Genomic DNA, 22,250 nt, shown 5'->3' on the forward strand with positions numbered 1-22,250 from the left:
GTTGTACAAATCAGGAAAACAATGAGTTCCAAATGATTGAAGTGCACGGAAAAAAACTAGACAAATAAAAGTTTTTATGCAGGGACAGATACAGTAAAAGGATGAGACTTTGCTGAATGATGAGTCAAGTGAGAATGAGCTTTGTTTGATGGAATTAGAGATGATAGCTTCTTTGGGCGGCAACTATGATATTATTTGTAGGAAAAAAAAGAAGAGATGCAACTTAAATTAATTTTATGATTAATTGGAAACAAAAGTTTGCGTCATGGTCTATATAGTGTAGTACAAATGACCCTTTTGCAATATTTAGTTATTATATATCCTATTTACTTAAATATTTTAGATATAAATTACAAGTTATTAGATAATATAGAAGCTAAATTTTAATTTATGTTTATTTTAAATTTTTAGGTTTGAAATTTTGTAGATTTATTATTATCATCATTGTCATCAATATTGCTACCATTAGAGTCATACTATAACTTTGCTTATAATTTTATTACAAATTTATATTGTTTAGGAATCGTAGCATTTAATATAAAATTGAGAACATAGAAATTAACTAAGCAAAAAGTAATAGGTATAAATATGATTATTGAAGGTTTGGATGCATTAAAACTTTGGCTTTCTAAAAAGTTGGAACCAATGTGAGAGTAATTTTTATTTTTAATCATAACTAACTGAAGAAAGAATCATAATTTGTTAATATTTTGTATCAGAATTATCCCCACCCCCTCCCCTCACCCTCACCTCACTTTAGTATGGATCGGAACTATCCTATTAAAATTCTAACTAAATAATTTCCAAAAAAAAATCTCTAACTAAATGATTTCCAGCATGTTTGTACACTATTATTAAATTTTCACCCACACATTTATTCTTTTTTCAATAAATTAAATCCAAGACAAAACTGTAAATAGCTGGTGGCATCAAAAACTCTAATATATAAAAATATAAGTGAAAAAAAAAGTATATCTAAAGTTATTTTATTTATTAATTTTATTTATTTAGTAATCTAAAGTTATTTTATTTATTTTATTTTACTAATACAAAGTGTATTTTATATTAAAATAACTTTATTTGCAACCTAAAATAATGCTATTGTATTTTATAAAAAATTTGAATTGAAAATAATGTATTTTGTAAATATAAAATGTTTTAGAAACAACTTTAATAGTATATAAGTCAATTAAAATTTAATAAAATTGTTATAATAGTTGTAATAAATAGTTGTAATAAATTATAATGAAATGATAATAATTATGATAGCAATAGTTAGAAATTTATTGGTTTTATGAAACTTTAAGGAGATAACAGCATTTTATTTAATAAACTAGTTTTCTATTACATTATAGAAGTACATTTTACTAAATAATTACACAAAAAATCGATTAAAAAGTAGGTAATTGTTTTTCCCTAAATATCTATTTAGAGAAAAATTTCTAAATGTACTAAATTTCTGTTTGGCACTGATGATGTTAAGACAGCCCAGATAGTGATTAGTTGATAAATGAACATAAAAAATGGGTTCTATTTTCTTTTCCTATTTTTTATTACTGATACGCCACTAAACATATAAATAATATATTTCTAAAGATGTTTTAAGTAAAAAAATCAAAAAGGCACAGAAACAATTGTTATTTAATTTTTTTAATTCTAAGTACTTTTTTAGTTGTCAATCTTGTTTTATTATCATCTAAAAAGATTACTTGAAATGGTTCCAATGTTATACTATATCAAGTGTCAATTGAAGTGCAAATTATTGACACAGTTTTTCAAGAAGCAAAGATAACTTATATTTACTCAATTAGAAAAAATAAAGAAAGTTCATTAGTATAAGCTTTAATTACTCTATTAATTTGATTTAACTTGATTCTACTTGCTAATGTAACCAATGCCCTACCATCTTTTTTTGTGTGGAAAAAATGATGTCTTGACATGTATCATATTTTAAAAAATTAATATTTGGGTCAAATCATTATATTTCAACCAATTTGAAGAAAACTTTGTGGGTCACCATCTCTGATTTTCATGATTTTTACATATTGTTATGTGCATTATGTAGATAGGTTAAATTTGAAATTTCAGACCTCTAAGTACAACAGTTAAGAAATTATAGCCCCAGAACATGACACAGTGGCCCCCTCGATTTACAAATGGTCAAAACAGACTACTTTAGGGCTGTATAACTTTTTTCTCACTTTCAACAAGTGTTTTATTTTTTCTAGAACTATTTTCTGGATAGTTCTCTCTTTAAAAATGTGGTTTTTATTAACATGTGTTAAATTAGAAAAAAAATTATGACCTCCTCAACTTTGGAAAAAATCTTAAAATTGCTAAAATATCCCCAAATGAAACTAACTGTAGTATTATTTTATTCATCCACAATAGGGTAATAACTATTATCATTATTTGTCGTTACGAAACTGAAACCCTTTACATCAGAGGAACAATTGTAGGTAGATGACAGCAGCAACATCAATTTTTAAAAAAATTGAAAAAAGTTCCCCCACATTTTTATTTTTTTTGTGCACACATCGCACAGTTTGACTATCGGTTTCAATTTCACTCTGACTTTTTATATGATGTTCTATACTGCTTTTAAGCACATTCCAGTCAGCTGTTTCCATTTGTTTATAAACAAGACATTTACAGATGGTTGTTAGTTTAGTAGTTTGTTAATAGATGTTGTTTAATATCTTTGTTTTGATCCCAGCTATACCGTGTTAAGTGTGAACTCGTTTGAATATTTTTGTTTTCAGTGCAAGATTGTCAATAAAATATCTTTTATTGACAATCTTGCACTGCAACAGTGTAAAGTCAAGCAGCTATATTTGGATGAAGAATCTACCCTCCTTTTCTAAACAGAAAAGGGATCCAAGTATTCCATCTGTTGAAAAGCTAACCAATCTCACACGGATGCTGACAAACCGTCAAATTCTTTGAAACTTCACTTTTCTGTTCAACAGCGAAAAACAGCAACTGGATCGAATCAAAATTATGATTACGGATATAGAATTGCTCTGGAAGGAATTTCTAGACTTTCCACTATTATCCAGCGCACTCATCAGAAAGAAGCTCAATAGTTTGATTGATCTATATGACAAAAACAAAAAGAAACCGTCTGATAAATTCACTGCAACACTTTCTCAGTTATTTGATGTCACTAACGTTAATGGAGAATGGAAAAGCACGAAGGATAAAGAGCTCTACCAGAGGCAAGTTAAGAGTGGAGGAAAGATTGGTTATTCAGTGGTCAAACAAGCCCCTTTGGAATCAATCCACCCAAGAAAACGAATCTGACTATCAACAACTCAACCTCAAGCCAGCTGTTTTCAATCCCAACCCACACAAACACATGAAAGTGACTCAATATCTTCAGATTCTGAAACCTCTGATTCTTCACCCGAGTCGCCAACCTCTTCTTTTATGTCATCTTCTCCTGAATGCAAACTGAAATACCAAAGATCAAGCACTACAACAGCGGGTTTACTAGTACTGAAAAACAACATTTCTACACATAAAGCACATCACGTTCTTGCAACCATTGCTGAACATGGTCAGGATTTGCCGGTTCCAAGTCAGACAGGTGTCTGACTTGGAACCGGCAGTGTCAGAAAATGAAAACCAAAATTGTTCAAAAACTTCAAAGCAAAGATACCTATTGTCTCCAGTTTGATGGTAAAAGAATGCAAGGGGAAGAGTATCAAGTCGTTCTGCTGAAAAATTTGACAACCGAAATCATACTCAGTATTCTTAAATGTGAGAGTGGTTCTGCCGCGGCCATTCACAAGGAACTACATCAGCTAATTGATGAATACGATGCTTGGGAAAATATTTGCATAATAATCTGCGACACGACCGCAGTAAATACTGGTCGTTTACACGGGATGTATAGCTCATACAGGATGATGTCTTGAGCAAGGGCTTTCAGAAGCCACAATATATTGGCTGTCAGCACCATGTGCTCGACCTCCTTCTGAAGCATGTCATGGATTTTCTTATTCAAGAGCCAACGACCAAACCAGAACTCAACTATTCCTTCATTAACAAATTAACAGAAAACTATGTCTCTCTTCAGGCTGATTACCACCTCCCTGTGACAGATGATGTTAACACAGGTGAGAACCCTGGATGGCGAGATGATTTTAAGTTCTTATATGAACTATGTCAGGCATATCGTCATTACAAAACAACTTCACGTTGGCCTAGAATCAGCTGGAAAAAACTCTCAAATTTACACCAGGCAAGATGGAACTCTTGTGCGATATATATGCTATTATAGCATTATTTCTGATACTAGAGTGGCACAGTATCCTCGCTCCAGCATGCAACTTCATCTGCTACGAATGGGTAAATGCTTGGTTCCATTTGCAACACTACAATGAAGCGTCCTTCAATGAATTGTTTACCTCACTCATGAAGATAAAATGCAAGAAAGCAGTTAAGTGTTTGGAGACGCATTGGTCAGTCAAAGAGTCATCAATTGACATTCCCAGATCTAACCAAATTGCTGAACGTGCTGTAAAACTGATTGAGGAACTTAATGCGAAATCAATTTGAAAAATTGAATTTTTGAACCTGAAGTTCATAGCAAAAACTATTTTTTAAACATTTCTTGTACATTTTGGACAAATTGCTAGCTGTTCTGTATCTTATTTGTTAATAAAAGTTGCTTAGTTATTACTATTACTCTTTTGAATAAAGCAAAAAACACGTCATTTTTAAAAAAAAAAAAATTTTTTCACTTTTTCTTCCGAAGAGGAAAATTTTTTTTCACTTTTTCTTCCTCAATCAGAAGGGGGACTTTTTTAAAAAAAAATCAAAAATGCAATTTATATTCTTTAATTACTCATAAACTTTCCTCGATTGCAAGTGGTTTCATAAAAAAAAAATTGTTTGTTATCACACTAATCCACAAGTATTTACAGATAAGTTTTTTGATTAGCTACTATTGTCTGCAATAAATGGGCAAAATATAGGCACCTTATTGCAGTTTAAAACTCAAATATATCTAAAAGCAAAATGTCCACTTGCCTATGAAGTCCAATTTTCAGCCATTTTGAGGCGCTTGTAAATTTTCCTGACACTTTGTTTTAATCTAAGATTAACAGCATATAAGACCATTAGACCCAACTATCTGAAAATACAAACATTATAAACTTGTCAAATCCACACCAAAAATGCCAGCATTTTTAAATAACCCTATTTTTCAATTATCAACGGATGAATGTGTTACTAGAAACCATTGGCCCTCTAATCTGCGAACTGGCCTATGTGAAGGGTGCAACTAATTATAAGTCATTTCTTAATAAAAAGAAAGATATGGTTGGTTATCCTCTCCTTGATCTGGTCTATATAGTAGATAGGGGCACAAATAAAGGGGGCAGTAACTTTTTAGAGACCTTCATTATGGTTCAAATGAAGGTCTCTAAGTTAATTTAGATATTTAGAAACCTATTATCTAAATATCTAAATTACTTTCAAAATGAAACCATTATTTTTTTAAATTCTATTTTATATTGGGTAATCAGTGGTCTGGGCCCATCCTCCCCCCCCCCCCCACACACACACACACTCACTAAGGTGAGGGTGAGGAGGGGAGGAGATTTGGGGTGGCACTAATCAAAGGAGGGGGGCAACTAATTTTTTTGTTTCTTGATGAAACCTTTACCTTTTAAATAATAAAAAAATACCATATTCAATTTTAATTAGATAATTTAAAATGTGCCAAATTCATATTGAAGTTGATAAATTTGGCACATTAAACAAGATTTTTTTTTTTAGTTGCGATGCTGATCCTGCAGCCCTTGCAAAGTATGTAATTGCTCTAATTAAGAAAGACAAGGTTCAAGTTGAACTAAAAGCTCTTTGTGAAGATCAACTTGATGTTTTTTTGGGTGACAGTAAGTTAACATCATAAACATTTAAACTTATATAAACAAATTTAAAATTTGGTTTCTACGTTATCTATAATTTATTCAACATTATCATTATATTCATATTTCCTTCAATTCATTCATTCATTTAATTAATTCATTTATTTATCTTTTAGATACAAAGAAGTTTGTTGCTGACCTGTTTTCAAGTTTAGATACAAAATCATATTTACCTGTAAATCCTGATATTGTTACTAATGACAATCGTGTTGCTAACGAAAATAGTATTATTGTGAGTAGTTTGTTCTTTGTTTATTTATAAATGATGAATGCTTTATTTGTTTTCTCTATAATAATTTTTTTTTTTTTTTGCATTTTTTTTTCTTTTAACTGTATTGTTTTTAATCTACACACATAAAATAACTTTTAAGTTTTTACAAACTTAAAAGTTATTTTTACATTTCTTGTTGTAGGCTCACAAATTTGATTTTATAATTAGGGGCTTGGCGACATATATAAAGAATGTGTACAGTATAATCACTGATTTGTAAGAGATTGTAGCAGATCATTAATCATCCAACATGTTTAGAGTTTCTGGACACCAGAGACCATAAAAAAATTAAGTTATAAAGCCAGAGTCCATTTGGGACTCCGCATCCCTGATTATTAATTTGGATTTATTTCTGGTGTTCTTCTTACTCTGAGACTAGTATTTCCAACTTTAGTTACCTCACCCCCTACTCCTCCTATCTGTTTACAGCTTCACTTTTTTCTTCTGTATTTTTGCTGCAAAGTATGGATGTAAGATTGCTTCAGAATATGCATACCATACTGATTGCCTAATTGTTGGTAATTGTTGGCATATCTAAAACATTTTTACCTTGAGTTCTAAATGGTTTTAGTTGATACATAATTGCCAAGGTCCCTAAACCCCACTTGATTTTAATTTAAACAGCTATCAAAACAATTAGGTATATGAACACTAACAATAGTTTTCACAATTATTCCTAAATTCTTTAGGTTTTCACCAGTGGTTAAATTCCCAAATTCTGCAAAATTAAAGTCCTGTTATTAGCTATCTACTTTACCAGACTGATTGCTAATCTCATCTAAGCTAAGTCAGTGCTTAAACCCTTAATAATCTTCTGACCGAGATAAATCAAAGACTTAAATTTATCTTAACACATTATTCATTGTCATATTATTACAAACAAAAGTACAAAAATTATTCTCTGTATAATTCTTTTTGCTCATGTGTTTAAACATGGCAGCTTTAGATTTGATTTCAAATGCAAACAAATGATTTCAAATACAAACTTTGCTAAGATATTTTTTATAAATAAAGTACATTTACATTACCAGGGTTGAGGTCAAATATTTGATCAAATACAAATACATTAGTTCTAGATTCCAAATACAAAATCAAACACAAATACCTGCAATTGGCATTTTCTACAAATCTTGTACAAATATTTGTACTTTAGGTTAAGAAAAATTATAAAGATTCTTTCGAGACAAGACCAATAAAACGATAGATGGTATATAAAACAATATAACGATCTACTAAATAAAATTAAGTCTTCTAGCAAATATCCCTTAAAAAAAATTTTAATCAATTTTAATGTTAAAAATGAAAAAAAATAACAAATCTTTTGGTATTTTCCATAAAAACACAAGTTAACCTAGTTTGTAGAATTGCACAAGTTAACCTAGTTTATAGAATTGCACAAGTTAACCTAGTTTATAGAATTGCAAATACATCTCAAAAAGCCCATTTTTACCAAATACTAATACGTATTTGAACCCTACTCTCTAAATTACTGAAAAAAATGTAGCTTTTTTTTAGAAAAGATTCAAAAAGATCTTGTAAATATAGTTGGACTTGCTCTAGCTGTAATGAAATGCAACTTTATTAAAATGTGGGGAAGCTCTATATTATAATAAGGTTGTAATCTGATTGTTCACATAATCTTTTTTCTACAATTACTACTATGGTTGCTGCTTAGATGAGCTATCATCAGACCTTCACAGGAAGGCTTGCAATTGCTTACCATAATATGACCATGCAAATAATAACTTTGTTTTGAAGGTTTGACCACAGCTATTTACATTTTAGATCGCGCTGAATAATTATGATTTTGTATTATATTTATACATTAGAATTAAACGTTAGAAATAAATAGCACTAAAACTTATGTCTTTACTTATGATAAATTTGTAAAAAATTATTCAAATCAATACACTCAAAAAGATTAAAAAAATTCCATAGAAAAAAAACCACAAATGTTTTTGAAAGTTACGATTAAATAACTTAAATTTTTGCTAATGTTTTTTTTTATTATTAAAAAGCTTTTAAAATCACTGCTAATAATTTTTTATTTAAAGTATTGAATATTATATATAGATAATTTTTTTATTTATATATAATTTTTTATTATAAATGTTAATCTTAAAAAAAAACATTCAAAGTAAGAAGGAAAAAAAAGGAAAACAAGTAAGTGCATTAATAAAGACTTATATTTTCCTTATTTTTTTTTAAATGCATAAAGCTAGAAGCTTGCTATTTTTAAATTAGTAAAAAAAAAACAACAATAATATAAATTAAATTTGTGTATTTGTTAAACAATCATTGAAAGAAAGTTTTTACTTTAAAATGGTTTCCCATAATATTATAAAAAATTAGTGAAGAATAAAGATTCAAAGTTTTATTTTTTGTGTTTTATTTTAGTTGAGTTTTAATTTTATTTTTTGTGTTTTAGTTTTAATTAAGTTCTTTTTATTTTCCCTTTTTTTAAGATTTTTTTTAAAGTTTTTTTTTAGTTAAGTCTATATAAGTTTTTTTCATTGTCATAAGAAATAGATTAAGAAATGGTTTTTTTTACTGATTTTGTTTTTGGCCCATTTTTAAAATGTTTAAATTCTAAAAACATGTTAACAACATGGTCAAATTGTCAAAACAAAGTTAATGTTTGTGTGGTCATATAATAGCATAAGATCCACTGTAAACCACAGTGACCGCCAGGTTTGAAGTGTCCCCACACCCATTTTTTTTTGTTATTAAGAAATAAAACTGTAGTTAAATTAAGTAAGGGTATTGAGAACCTCCATAGAAATGGTTAAAATAAAAATTTTACACATTTTGACTTTTTATTAAAATGGGAGGGACGGTACATTGGTAATATTATTGAAGTTCATGTATTTCACATAATTTTAGGAAAAAATAAAATTTATCACATGCCTTAACCTAATTTTACTCTATGCTTGTGTATACTTATATTATAAATGCATTAAAAAGTGTTTGAACATATATGCTCCAACAGCTAACATAGCAAAAAAGTTGAGGTAAAAAACAATAACAAAATATAATAAATGGATTTAATGTGAACAAATATTTAGACTAAGTTAAAATTACATGATTAACAGATTCACCTGCTTGTTCTGAGTAAAGTCCTAGTCCATTATCAGTATTGGTACTTTTTAGAAATGGTACAATATGGTTAATTGCAATATAAACTTTCTGTGTTATATTTAAAGAAATATTTTCAAAATAATGATTAATATATTCCATTAAATTAGCATAAGCCGTCTTAAATTCCATAACAGCAGATTCCATATCACCAATAATTTTTTCTCCTAAGTTAGCTTGCTTTACTGCTTTAAACTTTCTTAAACATTCAATAACTGGAAATAAATAAAGTTTTCCTTAATCAGCAAAATCATGAGCAAGAACATCTAACTTATCTAAAAATGGGTTGGCATTATTGCCATCAAACCCAATGTCATGGTAATCTCTAAAAAATATATAGTTTGAGTTTAACCATTGTTCAAAGCCAGGCCATAGTTTTGATAAAAGCTTTCCAAAAGTTGTAACTATTCCAATTAATATATGCAACTCAGGTATTGGAGCTAAATTTTCTATAATTGTATCCGGATCTTCTTCAAGATATAAAACTCTTGGATTAATTACATTTTTATAATTAGCCATCTTTGATTTTGGTTTTCCAGCTTCTACGTATTTACTGTATTTATAATCAAGAGAACCAAGAGTTCGTTTTACTCCACAATCCAAAAGACTCTCTTCTTCACACCACAAACTACTATATTTTCCAGCTTGGCTTGTAATGCCAAACATTGAGTTTGCACACTTTAAATCGAATGCAACAGAATACTTAATATTTTAAAGATTAAGAGGATCAACTAACTTTCTAAGATTTCCATTGTGTTCAGATATTCCTTCTACAATAGCAATAATAAACAGCCCTTCACCTCCAGCATCATGAAGGTCAGGTTGGCTGCTTGTTTTATCATGCGGATTAAAAACATTCATTGTGACTCATTGTGACTAGAATCCACAGCCACCCTTATAATTGTAGAAAGAGGGTCAGTTTTTCTTTCAGTAATTATAACATGTATAAGTTCATCAATATTCTTTATATAAACCATTGATTTATTTACTATATCACCAGCTTCAAAAAATTCTTCTTAACATAAAAATAATCATTCATTTCAGCTTTTAAAGTTTCTAATTTTTTAAATATATTTTCTTCAATACTACTTTGAAACCCAAGATTCTTTTTATATATAGAACACAGTTTTTTGATTTTACACTGGGATAGTTCTAAACATTTACAAGCTCCATAATTGTTCCAAAAGGCACTTGATTTAAACTTGCACAATCACTTTTTTTGTCCCATCTACAATACTCATTACAATTGCTACTCATGGTTTCCCATGAGTAGCAATTGTAAATTTTTCACCTCTAAAAATATTTTCATTTTGCATTTTAGTATTTAGGATACTTGAAGCAACACAATCTGCACTTGCTGATCCCAATGCATATGCTGCATTAACTAAATTTTTTACAGCTTGAACATCCCCACAAAGGTGAATAATTCCTTGCGTAACAATTCCACAACATATTAAACACTTACATTTTTATCTTATATTTAACCCAGAAGTAATAATTTTGTTATCTTTTGATATTTCTAAAATATCTGAAGTTCTTCTGATAACTTGGCCGTTTATCTAAGCAAAAAAATATTTCTTAATTCAGAATAATTTACTTTTTATGGTTTAGAGCAAAATTGAATTTCAATGACCTTGTAAATTAAAAAAGACTACTTAAATCCATTATTCTTTTTATATAAAACTATGCAAATTAGTAATATAAATAGTATAACACATTTAGATAAAATAAGCCTAAATAACTTTTCTTTCAAATTTATGGTGGTTCATTAAGACACAGTAAATATATATAAATAAAATCTGATGTGGGAATATATTTAAAACCTGACGGTTACTGTGGATCGCACACTGTTATATGACTTTTTTTTGTCAGTATGAAAAAAATTTTTTCATAAGCCAGTGCAATAGTTACTATTTTTAATGGAATTAAAACTCCTTGTGCAACTATTTGATTTGCAGTAGAATGGACATACCGTCATTGTCATTTTACATCTTTTTTTTTTTCAAGTCATTTTTCCATGTTTCAAGAAAATTAAAAAAAACAAAAGAAAAATTTATTTCTCACATAACAAAATAAAACAAACTAAAAAAATTATTTTCTGAGTTACTTTTATGAGTTAGCTTTAAAAAAAAAAAAATTGTAAATCAAAAAAAAATTGTAAATCGTTTTATTTTTATTTTGTTTAATTCTTTTGTTATGTTTTTTCAGTCATTTGAATTTTTTTACTTTTTTTATTTTTCTTAAACATACACTAACAGTTTTTTATTGTATGTAACTTACATAAATAATTCATATTTGAAATATTTTAAATGTAATTAGAAAGAAAACTATTATATTCCTAATTGTGATAAATTGTGATAATTGTGGAAAATCTATAAATAATTAATTTCTTTATAGTTTTGCCTTATGTATACTATTTATTTTTTAACTTCCTGTGAAGGCCTGTATCATCTACCATATTCCTGTATCATCTACCATATTCCTGTATCATCTACCATATTCCTGTATCATCTACCATATTCCACCTACCAAAACACTATTTTACTTCATATGTCATTCAATGAAGTTGTTTTTGCTTTGGTAAAATTTTTATTTCGTAAATTTAGTAAAGTTGTTTTTACTTTTAGTTGTCCTTTTTTCTTGAACTTAATTCTAATGTATTTGATCAATTCAAAATTTTTTATTCTTTTATCTAGCCTTTTCCTTTGAGCATCAGTTCTTTGGAATTCGTTCCTGTCTTCATGTTTTTTTTATTTTTTTTTATTTTCTGTTATTAGATTTACTAACAAAAAAGTTTTCTACTTTTTGAAAAGTTTTGTATAATTTATTTAAATTTGTAAACAATTCTTTTTATTACATTTTATTAATCTAAAATCTTATTTTACCTAAGTTAAAGTTATTGTTTAACCATTTCGACATGAAGAGCCATGGTTATGGCTCGACATGAAGAGCCATGGTCATGACTCAACGTGAAGAGCCATGGTCATGGCTTTTTATTAAAGAGGGCTTATGGCTTAAAAAAGTAGTTTTTAAAACTGACTTTTATTGCTAAATTATCAGTTTTCATTGTTTATTAATGGTACTAAGCACATTTTTTTGTAAACTATAATCTTATTTTTAAAATAGTTATATTTTAATTTTAAAGATTTATTTAAAATATTTTATTTTTAAGTGAGTGACAATAAACAAAGATTTTTTTACTCAGTACAAAATATGATGATAGTTCATTTGCACATTAAATTTTATTTAAAAGTTTTTCATAAATTTGTTCAATAATAATTAGTACTTATTATTATTTTTATGAACTCTGGTTAAACTCTGGTTCAAATAGTAATGTTGAAGAGGTGTCAGATTTGTAGATCACTATTTTTGGAGATAACTAAAACCCTGGTGGTCTATTCTTTACAGCTTAATCTATATAAGCATACAATTACACCCAATTTTAATACTTTTTAAAAGTACTTTTGTCTACCTACTGTTTCTAAAGTAGATTCTACTTAATTTTGTAACAGATTAGGTACCTTGGTTTTAAAAGCAAATGTTATTTCCCTCTACCATTAAACCATGGGTAGTGTTGATTTGAGTGATGCACTTGATTTAACGCTATAACAAACTATTTGTATTTGGCTGAATGTAAAACAATAAAATGGACAACAAATATGGCCTTTTTTTGTTTGGCAGGGTTGTTCTTAACAGTTACTTGTTGTATAAACTTCTTAACAGCTACTGTTGTATAAACATGAATAATTGTATGTCAGTCATAGAAGGTTAGGCATGAAGATACCATCCAATCAAAGTATGTTCAAAATGAAGAACAGCAAGAAATGCGCCTATGGTATTAAATGTTATTGTTTTATTCTGCTACCTAAATATTAAACAAATGATTACTTGTATGGTCACAACCTTGTGGAAACAAAATGAATTGTGAAATGATACAACCTATCATTGTCGTAAAAGTTAACTAACACACTAACTAACACAAAGCTAACTAACGCACTTCCCACAAGTTGGTAATATCAGTCATGTGGTATCCAAAAGTTAGTAATATCAGTCATGTGGTGTCCATTTGTGTTCTTCTTGCTATTTAAATTAAGACATTTTTTAAGACATAAATTAAGTTTATACTAGTATAATTTAACTAAATAAACCATTAATAACCAAATAAAGATTTTTGATTTCTTAATTAATTTTTCTAACCAGCTATTATATTTAATCTAGTAGTTAATTGGTTGACTATTTAAAAGTATCTTAAAGAATTTTCAAAACAATGTTTACAAAATAAGTCTTACCAATAAGATGTATGATCAATGTATGATCATGTATGTATAAAATCAATGTATGGTCATTTGTACAATATTAAGTTTATCTTCTTTTTTAATTAGGTGAAGACAATTGTTAATAATGAACAGAAGGGAAGCAAAAGAAAGTCAATTGATGAAAATGATAAAAATGAGATAGAAAAAGTTCAAAAAACTGAAAACAAAAGTGATGTTGGTAAAACTGAGATGATAGTGAACAATAGTTCTAGAGAAATATTAGAAGTTAAACAAGTTTCTAATGATTCTAAATTCCCAAATGATTCTAAATTAGACCCAAATGAAGCAAATACTGATAAAAATAAAAAGACTTTTAAAGAATCTATTGTTCTTAAACCCAGAAATGGAACTGTAAATGAAAAAGATTTGTCCAAAGAAGTTTCGCTTGATAAATCATTAAAAAGTGCTTCTCCTGGTCAAGCAAGACGTAGACATTCTTCTCGTCATGGATTATCTCCTAATAGAATAAGTCGTCATTCAAAGAGTTCACGTAGAGACCGTTCAAGGCGAGAGCATGAAAATAAAAGTAGAGAGAGAAGGCCTAGGCGTAAAGAAAAAGATAAATGTAGAGACTATGAAGGTAAAGTTTATCAAAATAAATTTTAAAAATTTAAATAAAAATTATATTTGTAATTATATTTTATTCATAATTGTGTTTAGTAAATTTTATATATTTATTAGATTTAATGTGCAAAAAATCTGTAAAGATTTGATTTTTGGTCCTTTCTTTCTTAATGTTTTTTTTTGTGTATAAAATGCAAATTTAATTAATGATTTGATTTAATTTATTTAAAACATAAGCAAGTTTTTCTTTACACTTACATACAACGATATAAATATAATGTCGCACCATTTAATTTAGGTTTTAAAAGGCACAAGCTTGTAAAGCAAATTAGAAAAGGCTTGAAGCACAAAGCTAGCTCTAAAACAAGTTTCTTTAAAATTAACTTTTTATTTTTATGTACATATTTTTTTTAATGTACAAATATTGTAATTTATAACTTTAAGGAAAATAATAACAATTTTAAAATTAAAAAAAACAAGGATTTATAATAACTAATTATAAATATAATAAAATTATATATATATTAATTTATTTAAATTTAATTAAACTGTTATATATTATCTTATAGTTCAACATTCCGCTACATTCAAGCAGAAGTTGGGACGTAATTTATGTAATTTCTGCTAGAATGTTGGTTTTCAACTTCTATAAAGTCATTGGCTAGTTGATATAGATCTTATTCTTTAGATATCTCCACAGAAAATAGTCTGGAACTGTCAGATCTGGCGATATTAGCAGTCATTTCAAGACACGGTTTGACGCAATGATACAATTTAAAATTTTTTCTTGCAGCAAAGTTTGTTTTCTCAGGAGTGGTGTGGGTTGTAGTACCATCTTGTTGACCATATATCATTGTTGCAGTTGGTTTGCAATTGGGGAAAACAGAAGTCTTAAAGCATTGTTCTGTAGCAATCTCCATTGATGGTAATATTTTACCAGTATCATCTTTTAAAAAAAATGATCCATAAATCTTCTGTGATGTTATGCCGCACTAAACAGTTACAGGAATCAGGGTGTAATAAACTTTGTTGGATATTTTTAGGATCCTCCAAATTCTGCAGTTTTGCTTGTTTACAAATCCATTCAGTTGATCCAATCATCATTAAATGATCCAAAAATTGTTGTTCATCCTCTGCGAGATTTTCGAATGCTTTGCAGTACTCCAAACGCAATTATTGCTTTATTAAACAAATGTTCATACAGGATTAGCATTTCAGTAAAAACTGTTATTAACCTGTGTCCCGAAATCAAAAATTTTATAAAAAGAAAATTTATGTGTTATAATATAAATATGAAAATAAAAGTTTAAAAACTAACTTAAAGAGTAAACAAATTTTCTACTGTTGTTGAACTCATGTTATCATCGTTAATGATATTTATTTATTAATACCAATTTATTTATTATTAACATTGCCGCAGTGGGGCTGTTAATAACCAACTGAATTTTGTAAAAATTTTTGTAACCAACTGAATTTCGTAAGTGTTAAGATGCAGATTTTTTTTCAAAATCTGAACAATTAAGCTTTGCATTATGACCAGCTGTGTTTTCTTTCTGTTGATGCTTCAGGGTTATCTGCAGGGTTATCTTACTTTGCCTGACCAGCTCAACGTTTTTAGCTGATTGTTCATTAGGAGGTCTGCCTGAATGTAGCATCTTCAATGTTGGCATATCACTCAACAGGGCGCGGCAAATCTACAAATGTGCAAACGTTTGTTTTTAAATAAACAACAGAAAAATGTTACAATTGCTTTCGTCTATAGCGTGGTTTTTTTTAAAATATCTTTTTTTCTTTTAAGTGAAGTAATGTTTGTTTGCATATTAAAAACACTTTTAAAAGATTTGAAAAGAATTTTTAAGTTTTGATAAAATATATATAATCTAATAGAATATATAGATATATTATGTTTATTATAATTATCATGTTGTGCATTTAACAACATCAGTAACACGATATTTTTATTAACTTATTATTAAATAATTAGTATAGTATTATTTTTAAAAGTTTAAAAAAAAAAAAACTTTTATTTTATTTTTAGTTCCTTTTATTTTAATTTATTCAAGTTTTTTTTATTAGTAAATAAATTTAACGAGCTAAATTGAGAAAAGTTCACTATTTAGTATTAATGGATAACAGTTTATAATTATTAGGTCATATTAATTATCATTAATTTGCCCAAATAGTTCTTTGCATATTAACTATCATCAATTTTCTCGCACTATGCAAATGCATAAAAAATTGTTAAAAAAAAAAAGATGGTTAAATTCAATAATCTTTGAAATATGATATTTTTATTAACTTATTATTAAATAATTAGTATAGTATTATTTTTAAAAGTTTAAAAAAAAAAAAACTTTTATTTTATTTTTAGTTCCTTTTATTTTAATTTATTAAAATTTATTAATTTATTAAAATCTGATCACTTTCTAAATAAATTTCTAAGTAAATTTCTTGAATCAGAAAAATACTATAGGAGCACCCTGTTTATATATAGCATATATATAGTTTTCCCAACTCTTAAAATTTACAGTTTTATAAGTCTTCTTTAAATAATTCTTTTCTTTAAATATATAAGTATATATATACATATATACTTATATATTGATTTTGACAATTTTTTTCTTGATAAGCGTCTTAATATTTATTGGCGACATAAATCATGGTAAATCACAGTTTGTAATTTACCACGAGCATTACTAGGCAGGCATGCACAATTTTATTTGCATTTTTATTGCAAAACATTTTTTTTTAATTTATTTGAAATTCTATTTCAAATAAATTAAAAAAAAATGTTTTATTTAATAAATTATAAATAGAATGTTTCAAATAAAATCAATGCTTAGTATACATATAGAAAAAAATTTTAAACATATTTTACACAATAGTAACTATATTTACATAAAAATAATTATAATTATTTTGTTTTGTTAATGTTTTTTTAGTTTAAAATATGTTTCAATTTAAAACTCAGAAAATATTAATAATTATTTTAGAAAAAGGATTTTGTATGCTCGGCGAAGTTTGTCCATATGATCATGGACATGATCCTTTAGAGGTTGATGATACTAATTTGCCACAGATGCTTACTTTAGCTGGTCTACCTTCAATCCAACCTCATCAAAATTTTACACAACAGCCTCAACCTCCTCAACACCTTCAATTTCTTCCCAATATGTTACCTTCACACCCAATGCGTCCTCTACAGTCGGCAGTTCCTGGTGCTTTATCACTTAATACTGGGTTGACAACAGTTCATATACAAAAGCAAACACCGATTCCATCACCTATTGAAATTAACAGAAATCAAGTCCCTATATTTCGGCCTCGGAATTCACTTGCTTTCATAAAAAATAATTCTCCAGGTAAAAATCTTGTTAGTCTAAAACGCAATATAAATGAAGAAAAATAAACTAACATTATTTTAAAAAAGCTTTGAATTGATTATTCTAATATAATGCTATCATTAGCACTCCTCATATTATGAAACTATGTAATCTAAATTCCAACTTTTTTGAAATTAATAGCAATAATAATTATTGTTTTTATTGAAATTAATAGCAATAATAGTTTTGTTTTTATGGTGATGATGATGATTATTGTTATTATTGTGATTAGTTTTATTATGGTTGTTGTTATTATTGATTTAATTTATTATAATATTTTATTTTTATTCAAATTTTAGTTTTTATTTATCTTTCTTATCCATCATTACTTTATTTTTATTGGTATTTTTTGTAGTTTTGATGTCTGGATCAAAACAACACTTAGTTAATGCTGGTGAAGCCTATAATCCTGAAGCTCCTGCTATTGAAGCGACAGAATCTTGTATTATGAAAAGTGATGGTTCTTTTTCTTCTAAACTTGAAAGAGCTGAATCTGATAATAAAACACACAATGAACTTATTCAAATTGCTTTGGGTAATGTACCCTTAACACCTATTGTTGGTACACAACCAAGTAACATATTTCAACTAAATAGTCAATTGAATACAATGCAACCGCAAAATCAAACATTTCAAATGTATCAAAATGTTCCTGGTTCCGATATACTTCAGCAGACGTATCTTCCTATATCATTACCAAATCAACAACAGCATCAACAGCAGCAACAGGCCTTTCATATTCAAATGCAGCTACAACAACAGCAAGCAACAACAATACTTGCACATCAACAACAGCAGCAACAACAAGCTGCTGTTCAAATACCGTTAAGACAGCCATTTCATAACAAAACTGTGTTGGAAATTCGCAAAATTCCCTCAAATTTGAATAATATTGTTAAGATTAGTGAGCATTTTCAGAAATTTGGTGTCATTACAAAAATACAGGTTCATACATTTTTAAAATTAAAAAACAACAAATACAATTTTTTTCATTTTTCATCTATATATTTGTTTACTTTGTAATTACTTTTTTGTTTATTCAATATTATTTTCATAAAATTAATTTGTATATCATAATATGTAAATATAGGCTTTTGGTATTGTAGATGTTATTTATTGTTTTATTTATTATTTTCTTAGACTCCATTTGATAATGATCAACAAGCAGCCTTAGTAGAATTTGCAACATATCAGCAGGCAAATTCTGCTTACAATTCTCCTGAAGCTATACTTGGCAATCGGTTTATCAAAATGTTTTGGCATAATCCTAACAGACAACAAAAAAATAACAATCAACAAGCAGTAAGTTAATTAGTGTATTTTGTCAGAGATTTATAAAATTTGTTGTTCCGTTTAAAAAGCATCAAAAGCATATCACTGTATTATTTCCTCTTTTTTCAGCAAAATTTGACTACGTACTATATACTAATATGTATTTTTATTTAATTATTTATATATTAATAAACATTTTATTTGAGTGAAATTAATTATACTGTAAATTTGTTTATTTAGTTATACTGTATATTAATTTTATGCATGGAAAATGATTTTTTATATTTATCGACAATAAGTTATTTATAAATTTCATAAAAGTTAAGATTTTAATTTATGGATTTTTTTATTCAATAATTTTGTTTGTAATAAATTTGTTGTTATGTTTGTGTCATTTGATGAAAATATTTTTAAATGATTTTTTGAGAGAATTTATTTAAGTTAGTCACATGTTTTGTTTTAAAGATTTTGATAGGTATAGAGAGAAGTTGCTTAAGTTAGTCACATGTTTTGTTTTAAAGATTTTGATAGGTTATAACAATAAAATTATAAGTAAAGTTATTAAATTACTTTATAATTAAAAATTTAATTTGTCAAAATTCATAATCTTGACAGTAGATTTAAATGGCTGTCATTTTTGACTTAGTAAACATCTGCTGTTTCTCAGACTTCAGGTCAAACTAAAATTAAGAAAGATTAAACTTATTAATATTAATTAATAATTTATTAATATTAAGAAAGATTAAACTTATTAATATTATTATTATTTTTCAAAAAAAAAAAACAATTATTTTTATTCAAATTATTTTCTTTGTATGAGTTTTTATGTAATTTTTTTTAAGGTAAAAAATACAAGTAGCCAAGAAGTGGCGGTAGAACAAAAAACACAAAAACCAAAAAAAGTTGCATCTTCAAATGAATTAGTTTACAGAAATCCAAAAACAGATCCTAATTTTATAAACCAAGAGAAAAAAAAGGTAAGTAAAAAAAAGTAAAAAACTTTTTTAATTTTTTAAACATTTCGAGATTAATGAGTAAGAATTTTTCTGATTTGCTGTTAAGCATATAATTATATTTTTATAAATCAATTTATATGTTTTTAATATTATGATATACTAAAGGAATTAGAAAAGCTCAAAATGGATCTTGCCAAAAAAAAGCAATTTCATTATGAAGAGTTACTTGAAAAACAAAAGGTACGCATGTATTGATTTATTATGTGTGTGCGTGTGTATGTGTGTATATATATATATATATATATATATATATATATATATATATATATATATATATATATATATGTATATATATATATATATAAAATTAGTAACTTGTAATTTAGTAAATACAATGTAATTTTAAAAAATTTTATGAAACGGTTGGTATGCCTTTTTACTTGTGTTTATTAAAACTTAATGTGCGCTTTGTGCTCATTTTTGATGCAATACTTGAATGCACTTACAAGGAATTCCTTTTTTTTTTAAAGTGTAAAAGGAAAATAAATATAATTTAAATCTTAAAAATAAATATTTTGTCTTAAAAGTAAAGTCTTTCAAGCAAAATATTTGGCAAAAAATATTATTTGTGTGTGACCATGCTATACATTTTAATTGCATAATTAGTCTATTATTTAAAAATTAAGTAATCTTTTAAGTAGTGAGAAATCAAACAAAAATTTTTTTTGTTCAAGTAAATAATAGAAAAACAGTAAAAAAAATAGTATAGAAGTAAAAATATAAATATAAATAGAAGTAAAAACATATTTTAATCAATATAGTAAATTATAGAATTTTATAATTAAGTATATTTAAATTATTCTTAAGTATTTTTTAATCTTTAAATATATATTTAAATCATTCTTTTATTATAAATTAACATTTTTAAGGAATTTTTTGTTTACTTATTGGATACTCAATAATCCATTAATTATTTAAACCTTGTGTTATTGGATACCCAACATTTATACCCCGTGTTAATAATCCTTATTTACTTTTTGTTAAATCTAAAGTCAGACAGCACAAGTTTATGTTTATAGCTTTTGCAAAGTCTTACTTTAATCTAATATTGTTCTAATGATTCCCTCTTGTTAAGCTTAATGAAAAAAATTTTTTAATGTTTTAATTATTAACTTTATATTAAAACATGTTTTTCTTTGCTGATCCTTTTGATTAAAAATCTCAGCTTAATTTAACATATTTTTAAATTTTCTTTTTCAATTTTATCTGTATTTTTTCCATTTATAAATAATATGTCTTTTTTTCATAATTGTCATTCAAACATTGGTTTAAATTAAAAACTGTTTAAACAATGGTTTAAATTAAACTAAAAACATTTTGGTTGTTGTAATCCTTCAGTTAAGTGGCGTCAAATAAAAGTATTTATTTGCTTTTTTGTGTTTGTCACAAGTACGTCTGAGCTTGGGTTGATGCATCTCTAATAAGTATGTCTGATGTGACATACTCTTCCAAAGATTTAAAAAAAGCGTTTATTTGAGGCTCAAGGTCTGGGTTGAGGTTTAGGATTAACTATTAGGCTAGAATAACCTTACTCTTGTTTTAACCATATTTGGATCAACTGTTACCTTGAATTTGACCCTAATCATTGCCCCCATCACCCTAAACCTTGCCCTCACTTGATCTATTTTTTTATTTATGGAAGGGTGCGTTGTTTCAGAGGTAATTGCAACAAGCCCAAAAAAAGGAAACAAATAATTTTAATCTATGCCACTTGAAAACCTTCAAAAAGTTTAATAAATCAAGCACACAAGCTTGAAGAATTTCCTTTCAGAAACTCTTAAGAATTTCTTATATCTAAGATAAACTAATAGTTCTAATCATTTTTCAATTATGACATCATGTATGAGTTTAATAATTCAAAATAAATTCAACCTAATATTAACAACAGCAACAAAATTAAATCAAGAAAAAATTGTTAACCATTATTTAACTAAGTTAACAGTGTAATGTTGTAATATTAATAAGTTATTAGTTCAAAATGATTAAAAACAAAAGAATTTTGAACAAGTTTATTCTTCTAATGCAATGGTTTAACTTTTTGCTTTTTTCCGGTTGCTCTTTGGGGAGCTAAAATACTTTTAATGTTTCACTTGAGTCATCCGCTATGATTATTGGTTAGTTATTATTTAATTTTTTAAAATTTTTCACTCCACTACTTAATTTATTTTTGTCCAACCAATTACAATGAAACTTTTTAAAATCAACAGGTGAAAGCTATTTAATACATAAAAAATACTATTAAATAGTATTTTTTTTTATGTATTAAAATTTGCTGCAAACAAAATACAATCAATTAAAATAATTTTCTAAAACATTAAAAAAAAAAAGCTAGTCAATATTATATATGTATATAT

General features: G+C 26.8%; 1 protein-coding gene across 1 annotated transcript in view; it reads left to right on the forward strand.

The window, feature by feature from the left end:
* Positions 1–511: 511 nt before the first annotated feature.
* LOC100212246 (RNA-binding protein 26) overlaps positions 512–22,250 on the forward strand; it is a 30,528-nt gene continuing 8,789 nt past the window's right edge. The window contains exons 1-9 of the mRNA XM_065790331.1: positions 512–647; positions 5,788–5,906; positions 6,056–6,171; positions 13,728–14,241; positions 17,219–17,587; positions 17,964–18,553; positions 18,749–18,910; positions 19,723–19,857; positions 20,002–20,076. Coding sequence (XP_065646403.1) covers positions 589–647; positions 5,788–5,906; positions 6,056–6,171; positions 13,728–14,241; positions 17,219–17,587; positions 17,964–18,553; positions 18,749–18,910; positions 19,723–19,857; positions 20,002–20,076 — 2,139 coding nt within the window. The 5' untranslated portion in view covers positions 512–588. The remainder of the gene's footprint in view (positions 648–5,787; positions 5,907–6,055; positions 6,172–13,727; positions 14,242–17,218; positions 17,588–17,963; positions 18,554–18,748; positions 18,911–19,722; positions 19,858–20,001; positions 20,077–22,250) is intronic.

The sequence above is a fragment of the Hydra vulgaris genome, chromosome 02 (genome assembly GCF_038396675.1).
Source record: "Hydra vulgaris chromosome 02, alternate assembly HydraT2T_AEP".
Classification (NCBI taxonomy): Eukaryota; Metazoa; Cnidaria; class Hydrozoa; order Anthoathecata; family Hydridae; genus Hydra; species Hydra vulgaris.